The sequence below is a fragment of the Sphaerodactylus townsendi genome, linkage group LG15 (genome assembly GCF_021028975.2).
Source record: "Sphaerodactylus townsendi isolate TG3544 linkage group LG15, MPM_Stown_v2.3, whole genome shotgun sequence".
Classification (NCBI taxonomy): Eukaryota; Metazoa; Chordata; class Lepidosauria; order Squamata; family Sphaerodactylidae; genus Sphaerodactylus; species Sphaerodactylus townsendi.
In genome coordinates, this window is record NC_059439.1 from 33047371 (window position 1) to 33063650 (window position 16280).

General features: G+C 48.5%; 1 protein-coding gene across 2 annotated transcripts in view; it reads right to left on the reverse strand.

Annotated features, from left to right (window-relative positions):
- The window catches only part of LOC125444723 (solute carrier family 12 member 3-like), a 30163-nt gene that overhangs the window by 7714 nt on the left and 6169 nt on the right, over positions 1–16280 (reverse strand). Inside the window, exons 8-18 of one of the 2 annotated variants that reach the window (XM_048517345.1) lie at positions 14909–14993; positions 14032–14222; positions 13657–13764; positions 10970–11093; positions 10032–10133; positions 8220–8375; positions 6309–6408; positions 3009–3165; positions 2822–2905; positions 1733–1839; positions 332–412 (exon numbers count right to left, since the gene is read on the reverse strand). In XM_048517345.1, coding sequence (XP_048373302.1) covers positions 332–412; positions 1733–1839; positions 2822–2905; positions 3009–3165; positions 6309–6408; positions 8220–8375; positions 10032–10133; positions 10970–11093; positions 13657–13764; positions 14032–14222; positions 14909–14993 — 1295 coding nt within the window. Of the gene's footprint in view, positions 1–329; positions 413–1732; positions 1840–2821; positions 2906–3008; positions 3166–6308; positions 6409–8219; positions 8376–10031; positions 10134–10969; positions 11094–13656; positions 13765–14031; positions 14223–14908; positions 14994–16280 lie in introns of both variants that reach the window. The other variant, XM_048517344.1, reaches the window with a different exon arrangement.

Genomic DNA, 16280 nt, shown 5'->3' on the forward strand with positions numbered 1-16280 from the left:
TCCATACACTGACTTCAAGACAGTCCCTGGCGCAATGGTGAGATTCAGCCGGTTCGCACCACTTCGGCAGAACCAGTTGTTAAATTGATGCTTGTAAACAACCAGTTGTTAAATTATTTGAATCCCACCACCAGAACCAGTTGTTAAATTATTTGAATCCCATCACTGCCCCGGCGTCTTCAGAAGGCCAGAAGGCAGTGCAAAAAAAGTTGTTTGGTCGTGGTGGGGGAGGGCGGCCACCCGTAAGGAGTGGGGCGGAAAACTCAGATTTTGCACCGGGCTACATTTCCCCTAGATACGCCTCTGGCCCTCTCCAGGACACAACCTACCTTGGGCCTTCACTGTCCGTGACACATCCAGTTTACTGCGCATCCGGAGCACACACACTCCAGCGTTTACATCAAAAACATCGCTACATCGAGGAAGAGAAAAGAAAGGGGAAAAAATTAGCATCCATCTTTAGAAATCCCAAGAACTAGAAGTGCTCTTTTCCTCTTTAGCCTCCATCTTGAAAAGGCAGCAACATTCATCACGTCCACGAAATACTTTTGCCAAATTATTTCTGTAACCGGGAAGGGGAAGAGTTTCCAGACGATGGATCAGATTGAATAACGCTCTGAATCACTGTCATATGGAGGGCGGGGGAATTCCTTTTTTTCTCTGCCGCTCCACCTCCAATGCGCCAGCATTTCCGCCCTTTAGTTCTATGCACTTAATCCAGGATTCCAGACATTCCACCAAAGGGAATACTTCCATTCCCAAACACCCGACCCAGAGATATCGGTTGTCTGTATGCAGTGGTAACACTCAGTGGTGGGATCCAAAAATTTTAGTAACAGGTTCCCATGGTGGTGGGATTCAAACAGTGGTGCAGCACCAATGGGGCTGGGCGGGGCACGACGGGGGCGTGGCCAGGCATTCCGGGGGCGGGGCATTAATAATTTCTCTGTTACTGTAAAAAACTCTTACTGTAAAAAAAAGTTCCTAATTTCCAGCTGGTATCTTTCTGTCCATAATTTAAACTCATTATAGCAAGTCCTATCGTCTACTGCCGACAGAAACAACTACTTCTCCTCTAATTGACTGCCTGTCAAATACTTCATACTTTCAAATACTTAATTTTGTTTCTAGAAATCAAAAGAAGGAGACTTTCCTTGAACAAGGAACTTTCCCATATTTCTAAAACATGTTTTTAAAACAGCCCAACAGGGAGAATTATCCCGTTTTCTACCTTCGCTAACCAGCCACATAGGAAACAACAGGACTTCATGATTTTTGGACCGAATGGAATTTCTAACAGAAAATCAGACCCAATTAGTAACCCCCTCTCGGCACACACAAATAATTAGTAACCCACTCTCAGGAACTGGTGAGAACCTGCTGGATCCCACCTCTGGTAACACTCTTATTTTGTGGTCTGTACTGCTCTGTATAGCTTGCTAAAACTAGGATCGTGTTTGTACCTCTTAATGTGTCTTGTGAATAGCTATGTTCTGCTTCACTTCTGCCTTTAGATTTCTGGTTGGTTCTACAACCCTAATTCCCATGGTATTGTTCCCTGAATGTCCCGTGTCAACCGTATCGACTCACTGTGTTTACTGTGTTAGAGTCAACTGTATTGACTCTCTGTGTTTACTGTGTGAGACTCATACACCTTGAGTTTAAGTGAGAAAGTCAGGCTGTAAATAACATGAATGTATAAATAAGTATTTGCACAACACAAAACTCTTACTGTATTATGCCCACGTAATTCTCCAGACTGTAGGGACTGTCTGTCTGCCAGTTCTGTTTATAACCCAGGACTACAGTGTTGGGTTTGAGACGGCCCAGACCTGAGACCTATAGGAAGAAGCTGCTGTTAGCTTGGACCCAGGGAAAGAATGGTTAAGTACAATGGGGTAAATTTGGTTTGGGGAAATCACCTTTAAGAGGCAGCAGTGGTGGGGGTTGTGGGGGGGGAGATGATATTAGACCACCATGGTGTAGTGCAGTGGTGGCGAATCTTTGGCACTCCAGATGTTATGGACTACAATTCCCATCAGCCCCTACCATCATGGCCAATTGGTTAAGACTAGGTGGGTTCTAATCTGGAGAACTAAGTTTGACTCCCCACTCCTCCACCTGAGTGGCAGAAGCTTATCAGGTGAACCAGATGTGTTTCCACACTCCTACATTCCTGCTGGGTGACCTGGGGGGGGTCAGTCACAGTTCTCTCAGAACTCTCTCAGCCCCACCCACCTCACAAGATGACTGTTGTGGGGAGAGGAAGGGAAAGGAGTTTGTAAGCCACCTTGAGTCTCCTTACAGGAGAGAAAGGTGGGGTATAAATCCCAACTCTTCTTCTTCTTCACACGCCCCTAATACCCTTGTTGTTATGCGTAGAAGATTATTTTATTTGCAAAGTAGTAAGAATTAGATACTGTCTCTGAGCATGGGCAGAGGGTCGAGTCCCTGCAGAGCCACTGCGAGTCAGAAAAGACAATACTGGCTGAGCTTAATGGCCTTAGCATAACTCAGCTTGTAGGTTCCCATGACCTCTGTGAGCCAATTAACTGAGGGCCCCTAGAACCATAAACGAACCCCAAAGACTGACAATCTGTCTTTCTCTATATATCTTATCTCTGCACTTAAACTCTGAAGGTCTGTTTGTTCAGACGAGTTTCTGTCTCTTTTGAGTCTTGCTGTGTTGCTCAATTCCCGCAGCAGCTTACGTTAAACCGCAATAAGCTTTTGCCCTAAGGCATAAGTAAACCTCTTGTTGGGGCCACGGTGGACAGAAAGGAGAGGATTGCAAAGTTTGGTACCAAAAAGAATAAACAACCTGCATGAGGTTCCTAGCTCCCGCTCTCAGGTCAGATGATGTGATGCTGGCGTAGAAAGAACGGACCTTCCGGGAGCTCAGCCACTGGATCTGCTCATCATAATCGGTGGGCGAGGTCTCTGTCCCCTGCTGGTGTGAAAGGTGGTGTCCGTGAAAACGGCAGCCCCTCGGATGCCTCCTTTCCCGCTTTCCCTTCAATCCCACGGGGAGCGTTCCGCTCCGGCATGCTTACCTCCAGCACGTTTCCGCAGATCATGAGGCTCACGCCCTTGGTGAAGGCACCAACGAAATCCACCAGGGCTGGGCGGAAGTTGGGTGGCCCCGAGAGGACCATGCACTGCGGCCTGGGAGAGGAAAGCCTGTTACTTAAGTGTTCAAATTTGCATGGGGGACGGATGAGTCCTCTCATGCTTGCATCCTACGCTCTCAACCGGGGGAGTCCACGCTGAGAGCCCAGCGTGGTGGAGTGGTGACGAGCAGGTGGACTCTAATCTGGAGAACCGGGTTTGATGACCCACTACTCTACATGAATGGTGGACTCTTGTCTGGTGAATGGGATTTGTTTCCCTGCCACTACACATGAAACGTCCTGGGTGACCTTGGGCTAGTCACAGTTCTCTCTCAGCCCCACCTACCTCACAAGGTCTCTACTGTGGAGAGAGGAAGGGAAAACACCTTGAGTCTCCTTGAGTTTGTAAGCCACCTTGAGTCTCCATCCAGGAGAGAAAGGCAGGGGATAAATCCAAACTCCTCCTCCTCCTTCTCAGCCGCATGAACATACACGAAAGCTCTATTATACTGAATCACTACTTATATTTTCTAACTAACCCCTGCTCAAGGAGAGCCTTCACAATAGCTAGATTCAATGTTATGCCATCTGCCTTACTACATGGCAGGTTTAATAACCTGGAAAAATCTAAAAGGTTGTGTAGCTGTAATTCTAAGGTAGTTGAAACATTGGCTCACCAGCTATTATATTGCACTAAATTTGCTAAAATTAGATCTAAATATGTTAATCTACACCCTCTCTTCCAATCTGAGTTAACAGATTAGATTAGATTATTTATTTTGTTGAATAATTCTGATTCTGTTTTCTGTGAAGAGGTTACAAGCTTTGCTATGGAAATAATTCAGAGCCAGTAATAATATGTATATATCTAAGGTTATCCTTTTTGCCTTTTAAAATTTGTATGTTTGCTGTGTTTTGTTGCTGTTGGCCTATGTATGCTAATAAAGGCTTTGCTTTGCTGTTGCTATTACACTGAATCAGACCATTGGTCCAGTACAGAGGTCTGCAACCTGCAGCTCTCCAGATGTTCATGGACTACAAATCCCATCAGCCCCTGCCACCATGGCCAATTGATCAGAATTGTAGTCCATGAACATCTGGAGAGCCGCAGGTTGCAGACCCCTGGTCCAGTAAGACCAATATTGTTTGCTCCAAATGGCAGCACCTCTCTGGCATCTCAGGTAGAAAGGTCTCCCACATTCACCTTCTCGCCTGGTTTTTCATAACTGGAGATGCTGAGGCTTGAACCCGGGACCCTCTGCATGCCAAGCAGGGGTTTTTCCACTGAGCCACAGCCCTTGAAAGAACTGTGAACCCACAAAACTCCCTTATGTTGAATCAGACCCTTGTCTATCAAGCAGAGGTTGCAACCTGCGGCTCTCCAGATGTTCATGGACTACAAATCCCATCAGCCCCTGCCAGCATGGCCAATTGGCTCCAGGGGTCTGCAACCTGCGGTTCTCCAGATGTTCATGGACTACAATTGGCCATGCTGGCAGGGGCTGGTGGGAATTGTAGTCCATTAACATCTGGAGAGCCGCAGGTTGCAGACCCCTGGAGCAGCTCTCCGGGGTTTCAGATGGATGCAGTTCACATCATTGTCTGGTCCTTTTAGGAGATGCCGGGAATTGAACCTGTGGCCTTCTGAAGATCACGCTTATACTCCACTTCCAAGCCAAAACTCAGCTTCAATGTCACTCTGTTGGCCCAAATCATCTTCCCACCTTTTCTTTTGGTGGAAATTCCCAGGATGGGGCAATGTCCTTCCACGATGAAGGCACACCGCCCTGCCCCCTTCACTTCCTGCAATGACTGGGTTACCAAGGCTGCGGCAATAACTCCTCCGCTTGTCCTGACTTGCTGCAGACTCGCCCTGGAGCTGCCACCTCCGCTGGCTCGCCTCAGGCACCTTGGCCGTGTTGGCCATCTCCTGCCCCTCTCCAGAGACCTCCTGCACATCCTCCTTCCGGTCACCGATGACCAGTCAAGGGGATAACAGCTGATTTTTTTTTTTTGCTACGCTCAATTATTGTTCTGGTGAGGGGAAAAACTCCTTTCTGCTCGATTCAGAAGTGCTCGATATTAATGAGCATTCCGAGAGTTCCATTCCAGCTCGTCATGTTGGTTGGATGGGTGTTGACAGGACTACATGTCTGTGTAAACTGTGGGATGGCCGCTTGGGAACTGAAGTGTGGCTTGGCACCACACGCAGAAGACAGATGCATCAGCCCCATGGCATGGGCATTTCACCCTGATCAGGAAACTGGTCTGGTGGGGCACCATTTTCCCCATATGCTGTAATCCTCATCTAAATCATGCCCTACAAACTTGGGAAGTAAATTCCTGGCAGGGAGCCTGTAGCTGACCCCTGACAGAAAGGTCTACAGATGAACCCAGAAAGGTCTACCTGACAGAAAGGTCTATAGAAAGGTCTACTGTAGACCTCACAGAAAGGTCTACAGATGAACCCAGAAAGTTCTACCTGACAGAAAGGTCTACAGATGAACCCAGAAAGGTCTACCTGACAGAAAGGTCTATAGAAAGGTCTACTGTAGACCTCACAGAAAGGTCTACAGATGAACCCAGAAAGGTCTACCTGACAGAAAGGTCTACAGATGAACCCAGAAAGGTCTACCTGACAGAAAGGTCTACAGATGAACCCAGAAAGGTCTACCTGACAGAAAGGTCTATAGAAAGGTCTACTGTAGACCTCACAGAAAGGTCTACAGATGAACCCAGAAAGTTCTACCTGACAGAAAGGTCTACAGATGAACCCAGAAAGGTCTACCTGACAGAAAGGTCTACAGATGAACCCAGAAAGGTCTACCTGACAGAAAGGTCTACAGATGAACCCAGGAGGACATGTAGAAACTTGAACATGCTAGGTGCCGTAAAGCGCCATCAAGTCGCAGCTCACTTATGGGGACTCTGGACGGTTTTCAAGGCAAGATCAAACAGAAGGGGTTTGTAATTGCTTGCCCCTATGCAGCAACCTGAGACTTTCGTGGTGGTCTCCCATCCAAGAACCAACCAGGGCCAACGCTGCTTGTAAAATGGTGCTTGTAAACAACCAGTTGTTAAATTATTTGAATCCCACCACCGGAACCAGTTGTTAAATTATTTGAGTCCCACCACTGCACCCAGACCAGGCCAACATATACCTAGGCTCTTAAAGGAAATCTGTCTTTTGACCCTCACCGGAAATTCTTGACGTGATCTTCTACGTTGACCAGGTTCACAGCGTTTGACAGGGCCATGTTGTAGGAGCTGGCTTGCACCGAGGAACCCCAGTTTGCCTCTGTTGGGGAGGAGACAGGAAAAAAATCAGGAGTGTTCTGGTCCATTCTCACCTTCCTCCTTTGCAGTGGGAGAGTCAAAACATTTCTTAGCGAGTCTAGGAAGACCGCCAGTTGAAGGACCAGCTTTGGTAGGATCAGAGAGTTGGAAGGGGCCTTATAGGCTATATCCATGGTGGCGAACCTTTGGCACTTCAGATGTTATGAACTACAATTCCCATCAGAAAGGTCTACAGAAAGGTCTACAGAAAGGTCTACTGTAGACCTCACAGAATCAGAGAGACCTCACAGGATCAGAGAGTTGGAAGGGGCCTTATAGCCTATATCCATGGTGGCGAACCTTTGGCACTCCAGATGTTATGAACTACAATTCCCATCAGAAATATCTACAGAAAGGTCTACTGTAGACCTCACAGAATCAGAGAGACCTCACAGGATCAGAGAGTTGGAAGGGGCCTTATGGCTATATCCGTGGTGGTGAACCTTTGGCACTCCAGATGTTATGGACTACAATTCCCATCAGCCAATAGGGCATGCTGGCAGGGGCTGATGGGAATTGTAGTCCATAACATCTGGAGTGCCAAAGGTTCGCCATCACTGGCCTATATCATTCCACCCCTGCTCAAAGCAGGAAATCCAAAGCCACTGTATCCTGTTCAGCCTCCATTTGGAGATTTCCAGTGAGGAAAAGTTACAGGAAGGTTTCTTCAAGGAACTTCCTTGCACTGGGGGAAAGTCACTCTGCAGTATCCAACCCTGTCTCTGTGAATCACTACTCTAGCCATGCTGGTCAGGAGGTGCACCCAGAGCAGTGACTCATGCAGAGATGCAACGAACCATTGCAGTGTCCCCAGTCTTTCAGGGCAAGAAATCATGTACACTAAAAAGAAACTCAGAAGGGAAGGGGGTGTAAGACTGAAACATACTTTCAGGTATGATTCACAGGGACTGTGGCGGTTATCAGAAGTCTAGCAATCATGGGTATATTTGTTTGCCTCCTCATGATAAGAGGAGTGGACATTGACCAGATAAGCTCCGGCCAAACCATTCTGACATTCATATCTGGGACCTTCTAGCTTAGTGGTTCTCAACCTGTGGGCCGCGACCCCTTTGTGGGGTCGAACGACCCTTTCACAGGGGTCGCCTAAGACTCTCTGCATCGGTGTTCTCCATCTGTAAAATTGATAGATGTTAGGGTTGGGGGCAGTGGTGGGATCCAAAAATTTTAGTAACAGGTTCCCATGGTGGTGGGATTCAAACTGTGGCGTAGCTCCAATGGGGCTGGGCGTGGGACGACAGGGGCGTGGTCGGGCATTCTGGGGGTGGGGCATTCCTGGGCGGGGCTGTGGCAAGGATGCAGCTGCTGCGCCGGTCCTTGGGCGGGAAACGAATGCACGCAGGTGCAGGCTGCCACACACGCCGGTGCACCTCCTGCTAGACTGCTTCAAGTTCTGCGCGCTACTGCTGAGAGGAGGGGCGTAACTAAGGCAAAAATCATGTGGCAAAATCACCAACTAGTCACCCCCTCTCGGCACACACAAATTATTAGTAACCTACTCTCGGGAACCTGTGAGAACCTGCTGGATCCCACCTCTGGTTGGGGGTCACCACAACATGAGGAACTGTATTAAAGGGTCGCGGCATTAGGAAGGTTGAGAACCACTGTAAATAGCTCTTACCCTTGATTAAGCTGAGCTTCTGGGATGTGGGGGAAAGGGATGATCCCAAGTGGGCTCAGCTCCCCACCATTGCCACGCTTCCCTTGGCCATCACTGATGCCTCTCCCTTACAAATTAAACCCAAGATCCCTCACCTGGTTTCTTGTAGGTGACATAGGCCAAGCACACAGTGATGATTCCCACCACGATGAGGGCAGCCCACCACATCAGCAGGAACATGATGACCACGGAGATGACAGACCCGAAGAGGGCGGTCCATTTGTTGAAGAAACGGAAGGAAGGTCTCCAGCCTAGGAGCAGCCAAGGGAACATCAACTGAGTGGCCTCCACAACCCAGGATCAAGCCCCCAAAGTCATCACTGACCTACCACAGTTGTTTACTCATCTGGTCCATCAGGTTCTCTGACTAGGACTCCCTCATCCCTGGTATCCTCTCTTTGCCCATCTTTCTTTGCTTACAGCCCTGTGCTCACCTGGTGAATCAAGTCCCCTGACTGAGACCACCTTCCCTCATCCCTGGCATCCTCCTTCCCTTACAGCCCCATGCAAAAATATACCTTCATAGAGCACCATCTAAGAAAAGCTCAGTTTTGCTGACTGGCTCATAGTTCTTCACCCTGCCCAAAGATGCTTACGGACCCCCTTCCATCCCAGTCTCCCTTGTCCAGCACAACATTCCACCAGGAGGAGGAGGAGGAGGAGGAGGTGGAGGAGGAGGAGGAGGAGGAAGAGGAAGAAGAAGAAGAAGAAAAAGAAGAGGAGAAGGAGGAGGAGGAGGAGGAGTTTGGATTTATATCCCCCCTTTCTCTCCTGCAGGAGACTCAAAGGGGCTGACAATCTCCTTGCCCTTCCCCCCTCACAACAAACACCCTGTGAGGTAGGTGGGGCTGAGAGAGCTCCGAGAAGCTGTGACTAGCCCAAGGTCACCCAGCTGGCATGTGTGGGAGTGTACAGGCTAATCTGAATTCCCCAGATAAGCCTCCACAGCTCAGGCGGCAGAGCTGGGAATCAAACCCGGTTCCTCCAGATTAGATACATGAGCTCTGAACCTCCTACGCCACTGATGAGAGATCAGTTCCACCAGGTAGACCTCCAGATGAGACTTGGACCATTCCACCAGGTAGACCTCCAGAGGAGAGATCAGTTTCCCTGGAGAAAATGACTACTTTGGAAGGTCAATTCTATGGCATTAAACTGAGGCCCCTCCCACCCCAAGTCCCACCCTCCTCAGGCTCCACCCACAAAATCTCTTGGTATTTCCCAACCTGGAGTTGGCCATCTTAGCATCAGGGGCTTGGTCGAAGTAATTTGTTGCCTCAAGAAAAGTGCACCCCCGTTTTCTCCTTCCAAGCTGCCCTGAGCTGGGATCCAGCTGGTCAAGCTGCAGGCCAATGGAATGGTCTAGGACCGTGGTGGCGAACCTTTGGCACTCCAGATGTTATGGACTACAATTCCCATCAGCCCCTTCCAGCATGACCAGTTGGCCATGCTGGAAGGGGCTGGTGGGAATTGTGGTCCATAACATCTGGAGTGCCAAAGGTTTGCCACCACTGGTCTAGGACAGGGGTCTGCAACCTGTGGCTCTCCAGATGTTCATGGACCACAATTCCCACCAGCCCCTGCCAGCATGGCCAATTGTAGTCCATGAACATCTGGAGAGCCACAGGTTGCAGACCCCTGGTCTAGGAACTGATACCCTGAAGTGTGGAGTTGCCTCTTCCTTGTTCTGTCTCCAGTAATCAGAGCCGGCCCTGCACCTTTTACCAGCTCAAATCACCTTCTGACTCTCCCACCACCACACAAACAAGCTCTTTCTAATGGGCTGTTCACCCAACATCGCTCAACGGCTCCTCCCATCTGGATGCACCAGACAAGGAGATATGCTCTCTCTTCCCCTGCCTCCCCCCCCCCCCACACACACACATCACCTGCCCTGCCCTCCTTACCTGGAGAGTTGGTGATGGTGGCATGGAAGCAGCTGAAGTTGATGAGGGCATATGAGCAGAGGAAGAAGTTGGAAATGATGGAGGCTATGGTGTTGAGCTCACCTGAAGGCAGAGGAGAAAAGATCAGCCCAGCAGTTTCACATTTCTACAGGTTAATGCCGAGACAAGTTTCTTTTGCGTCTGCTACAGGATGTGGCTAGTCTACAGGAAGTGTCTGCTACAGGAAGTGGCTAGTGGCCACATGTTTTCATGTCCATGTGGACAGATGAGCAATAGCTGTAACTGATTAACACATTGACCCTGGTCCCTTAGCTAGATGTGTGCCGTTCACATCGTCATCCACATATCCTCAACTCAAAAGCATGTTATGGATTGACTGAGCATGGTGAAGTGGAGGGCCCATCTAAAGCTATGGGGGGGGGGGGGTCCATCTCAGGCACCCTTTGAGATAGTGAGGGCTCAGGCTGTGAAGGACTTTAAAGATGTCACACTCTGTAGTAGTGCATTCCACTGTCGAACTGCCCTTACTGTTAGGATTCAGAAGTTTTTCCTGATATTTAGGTGGAATCTCTTTTCCTTCACCTTGAACCCATTACTCCTGGTCCCAGTCTCTGGAGCAGCAGAAAACAAGCTTGCTCCCTCACCAACATGACATCCCCTCAAATATCTAAACATGGTTATCCTGTCACCTCTTCACCTTCTCTTCACCAAACTGAACATCCCCAGCTCCCTAAGTCTCTCCTCGTAGGGCATGGATTCCAGACCTTTCACCATTTTGGTTGCCCTCCTCTGAACACATTCCAGCTTGTCAATATCCTTCTTGAACTGTAACTGTACACAATATTCCAGGTGAAGTCCATTCAGGTCTTACCTTCCATTAATGTTTTGAGGCCTCACAGGTCTCAGTTTGGATGAGAAGGGCAGAAGGTCTCACTTACCAACGAGGATGAAGGCAACAGCCACGATGTAGGTCAAGGCATAGGCCCTTAGAGGCTCACTGTTCTTCCCATATCCCTTGGCAAAGAAGCCAATGAAGGGATAGAGTTGGTCTTGGCAAAGGCGCTGTAGGGGAGAACAGCAGAAGATGAACAAGTGACCATGGAAGGTGAGAAGAAGAGGGCCGGTGGGATGGTTGGGTTTTTCCCAAGTGTCCCTGAAGACATAAGTGGTTGTGGACTTCTGTGAGTGGTGGGAACTGTCCAACATGGTCCAGTTCTGAATCAAACAATCTTGCCCATTGAAACCTGCCAATCTCCAGGAGGTGGGAAGGCTGGAGATACCCTGACCTTCAGACTAAATAGCTCAGTCCGCTTGGAGAAAATGGCTGACTCTTTAGAAGAGAAGAAGAGGAATTCGGGTTTATAACCTGCCTTTCTCTCCTGTAAGGAGACTCAAGGCGGCTTACGAACTCCTTTTCCTTCCTCTCATAAGAACATAAGAACATAAAAACAAGCCAGCTGGATCAGACCAGAGTCCATCTAGTCCAGCTCTCTGCTACTCGCAGTGGCCCACCAGGTGCCTTTGGGAGCTCACATGCAGGATGTGAAAGCAATGGCCTCTCCCCACAACAGGCGGGGCTGAGACTGAGAGTTCTGAAGAACCGTGACTGGCCCAAGGTCACCCAGCAATGCGTAGGAGTGGGGAAACCAACCCAGCTCACCAGATAAGAGCCCGCTGCTCATGTTAAGGAGTAGGGGATCGAATCCGGTTCTCCAGATCAGAGTTCACTGCTCTTTGCCACAGTTAAGCACCACACCATGCTGGCTCTCATTATATTATACCCTGTGAAGGCCTCTTTCCTTCCCTCCCCAAACCACGCCCGCCCTGAGCTCCACCCCAAACCTTCAGGAATTTCCTAACCCAGAGTTACTAACCCTATCCTCATCACTTGCAAAGGCTCTCTTGCTCTGTATTCTCCCCCAAAAGCCATGATTGCCACTGTGTCAGTTTAAGTCTGAAAACAGTGGCGTAGCGCCAAGGGGACAAGGGGTGCGCGATGCACCAGACGCGCGCCGGTGTGGGGGTGTTCTGGGGCAGGTCGGGGGCGTGGCAGGGGCACGGGGCGCACGTGTGCCCCAGGCGCAGTTCACTCTCGCTCCGGCCCTGCCTGAAACCCACATTTTTTTCCTGAAGTCCGTCAAAAATAACCACAGAACTGCACATAACATGAAGCTCTGCCCTGGAAATTCGGCTTGGATCAGCAAGGGGCAGAGCTCCTTGTCTGCAGGTACATCAGGTACCGAGAGCACTGGGTGTTCTCTGAAACCTTCGCAGCGTGCAACGACGATGACCCTTTGACAAGTGGTAACTTAGCAGAGCGCGCTCGTCATCTTTATTGCCCTGCTGTGCGGTCAGTGTTATGAGTTAACTCTTTTGCATTCCCAGATTTCTGACAAGATAGGAAAGTGTGGGTAAAAGTTCTCCTCCTCCCTGGGCGGAAAACCAGTTTATCAGGTGGTTAGAGCGAGACGCACAGTGGTTACCTGGCTATTACTCATACCCACCCTAACTGCAAAGAGCCCAGGGCAACCCAAATAGCTCTCCTCTCTTTCTTAAGGTCACGGGAAAGTGAATGGCCTGCTTTATAGCTAAGCAGGTATTTAAACTCCTCCAACGAGTCGTTCACTATCCTAACCGAGTACGCTGAACTGTATTTGTAGATAATGCTTCATAGCCCTGCAGTCGGCACGTGGCTGTCCAACCGGTGTTACGTTTCTACTCGCACACTGTTCACTTAGTTATTATATTACACCCTGTTCGTTGCATAACTTGTTGGTGGAACTGTGCAGTCGGCGAGCACGGTGATTTGTTCTGTTGTTTTGTCTGTCAGCACTGTACCTTCGTCTTTATTTTATTAAAGGGCAGGGAGGTTGAAAGGGGTGGCCACAGCCTGAGCGTGGGAGTCGGGGCAGAGGTGCCCAAGCGCCCAACCAAATCGTGGCAGCATGGCCACAGGCAAGCATTTGCACAGTGGGAGCCATCCAGGTAGCCAATATAGGTGCACGTGACACACGAGGTTGCTAAATTTGCCTGGATAATTTGTAAAAGGTCAAAGGAAGCTTTTAGCTTTTGTATTTATTTATTTTAATAGTTCAGGGCTTTGGCTTGTGACTTAAATTAATTTGATGTTTCAGTCCGTAGTAATGTGTAAGTGTTGGATATTGTTATGATTTTGGTCTTCGACCGCAAATAAATTTCATTCATCTAGGTGTGTACATACAGCTCCAAGGGACCTCATTAACTGGCTTGTTAAAAACCGTTCATGCCTTCAGGGATTCATGGTATTGTGCGCAATTTAATCTGTAATGAAATGGGCACGTAACGATAAAAATGGGTGTATAGTATTTGCTCATGCCTTGTGGCTCTTAAACCTCTGACATTTGTTCTATATGGCACTTATACTAAGCAAGTTTGGCCACCCCTGCTACAACCACTACACCACACTATCAGAAACTAGGTTGAGACCAGAAGTGTTGTTATAGGAATGCTTCAGGGACCACACAGAGGAGTAAAGGCAGAAGGTGAGAGATTTGAGAAATTGTGTCCCACCCCCTTAGGAGCCTTGTTCCATCCTGATTAGGGTAGCCTCCAAATCCCTTTCTCTCCCCTCCTCTTTCGTACTGACCTGGAAGACCTTAGGAGCAGAGACGAGACAAGCCAACGCAGATGACAGAGTGGCCGCAAAAATCCCGGCTGTGATGAGGGGGCCGAATGCCGACACCATGCTCATCACCTAGGAGATAGAGAGGAGACCATTTGAACGAGTCCTGACGTTAGGTCCCTTCCGCACACGCAGAATAATGCACTTTTAATCCACTTTCACGATTGTTTGCAAGTGGATTTTGCTTTTCCGCACAGTAAAATCCAGCTTCAAAGCGCATTGAAAGTGGATAGAATGTGCATTATTCTGCATGTGCGGAAGGGTTACACCTACAAGACCTCAGTCCCACAGGCAGAGATGTAGGGATTTGGGGGTGGAACCACTGGGAACTTTTCCTACCTGGTAGTCGTTGGCCAGCCCATAACTGCAGTTGCCGTCCAAGGTGCACTGAGTGAAATTCCACCCATATCTACAACCCAAACCAGTACAGTCCTCTGTGAAGTTGCCGGCCAGTATGGTATTATTTAGGCTCCCACTGGCCACTAGAGTATCATTCAGGTTGCCGCTGGCATCGCGGATCATGCAAGCGCCTGGCAAAAAGAGAGCGAATAAAAACTACTTCCTGAATCTTTGTTTGGTGGGCACCCACCCATTTCCTCGTCTGAACCATCTAGCAGCAGCCAGGGCCAGGACAACCTATGACAACTTCTGGCACCTTGAGATATGGCCAGAGGCGTAGCTCCAAGGGGACAGGGGGGCACAACGCACCAAGCGCGCACCCCTGTGGGAGTGTGGCAAGAAGAAGAAGAAGAGTTTGGATTTATATCCCCCCTTTCTCTCCTGCAGGAGACTCAAAGGGGCTTACAATCTCCTTTCCCTTCCCCCCTCACAACAAACACCCTGTGAGGTGGGTGGGGCTGAGAGAGCTCCGAGAAGCTGTGACTAGCCCAAGGTCACCCAGCTGGCATGTGTGGGAGTGTACAGGCTAATCTGAATTCCCCAGATAAGCCTCCACAGCTCAGGCGGCAGAGCTGGGAATCAAACCCGGTTCCTCCAGATTAGATACACGAGCTCTTAACCTCCTACGCCACTGCTGCTCCTTCCGGGGAGCATTCTGGGGGCATGGCGGGTGCACCGGGCACTTTCCCCCCTTGCTACGCCTCTGGCCATTGGCTCCTTCCTTTAACTGCCCATTTTTTCCTCCTCACGGCTGAGTATCTGACATAGGAGGAACCCACGGAAGACTCTCCTGAGGAACCCAAGGCAGACTCTTTACCTATGGTTGCAGAGATGGCCAGGTACGTCATGGTAGTCCAGAAGATGGCCATCAGTGTTCCTTGAGGGATGGCTACCGCAGGGTCCTGCCAAGGAAAAAGGGCCAGGAGGGACCACCATTAAATTCTCTGTACCCCATGATAACAAAGGATCAGAAATGGCCTCACCAGAGAGAGAAGTGAGACAGAGAGGCCTGCTCCATCAGCACGGCTGGGCCCAGCTGCTAATTGGCTACTGACTTTCCTTCCACTGGCCATTTCAACTGATCAGGGAGTTGCCACAATGTGACAGCGTGTAGCAAGTCTTTCTGTCTAGTAGTGGTGGTGAAATGAGTTGTCAAGTCACAGCTGACATGGTGACCCTGTAGGGTTTTCAAGGTGTTCAGAGGTGGTTTGCCACTCCCTCCCTCCATGTGGGCTGAGGGAGTTCTGAGAGAACTGTGGCTGGACCAAGGTCACCCAGCAGGCTTTATGTGGAGGAGTGGGGGATTAAACCCACAACCCTGGGATTAAGAATCTCATGTTCAAGACAACTCGAGGACTGAAAATCAATAATGTCTAATAACTGGAGTGGACAAAATGCTTTGGAGCAAACAAATGACAAAGATTCTAAGACCTTATAAGCAGTTGTGGGATTCAAATGATTTAACAACCAGTTCCGGTGGTTGGAGTCAAATAATTTACCAACTCGTTGTTTACAAGCGCCATTTTAACAACTGGTTTTGTCGAAGTGGTGCGAACCGGCGGAATCCCACCACTGCTTATAAGTTCTCTCTACTAATCAGAAAATATTATATTGGGATCCATTATGTAACATGTACTTAATATAATGGTGGGTGGATATCTTTTATGGTGTAATTTTAACTATTTTCTATTACTTCTTTTCCCCTTTCCCTGTTCTGTTTAATATATGTTGAAAAATAAATGTATGTGTGTATGTGTGTATGTATGTATGTATGTATGTATGTATGTATGTATGTATGTATGTATGTATGTATGTATGTGTGTGTGTGTGTGTGTGTTTGTATGTGTGTGTGTGTATCTATATCTATATCTATATCTATATCTATATCTATACATCTATATCTATCTATATCTATCTATATATCTATATATCTATATATCATCTCTATCTCTCTATCATCTCTATCTCTCTATCTCTCTATCTCTCTATCTCTCTAGATAGATAGATAGATAGATAGATAGATAGATAGATAGATAGATAGATAGATAGATAGATAGATAGATAGATAGATAGATAGATAGATATAGATATAGATATATAAAAGAATCTCATGTTCTACCAACTGAGCTAGCCAGATACTTTGTTTGCCTAGAACATTTTGTTACTCTGTTTTCCGCGTACTTCCCAAC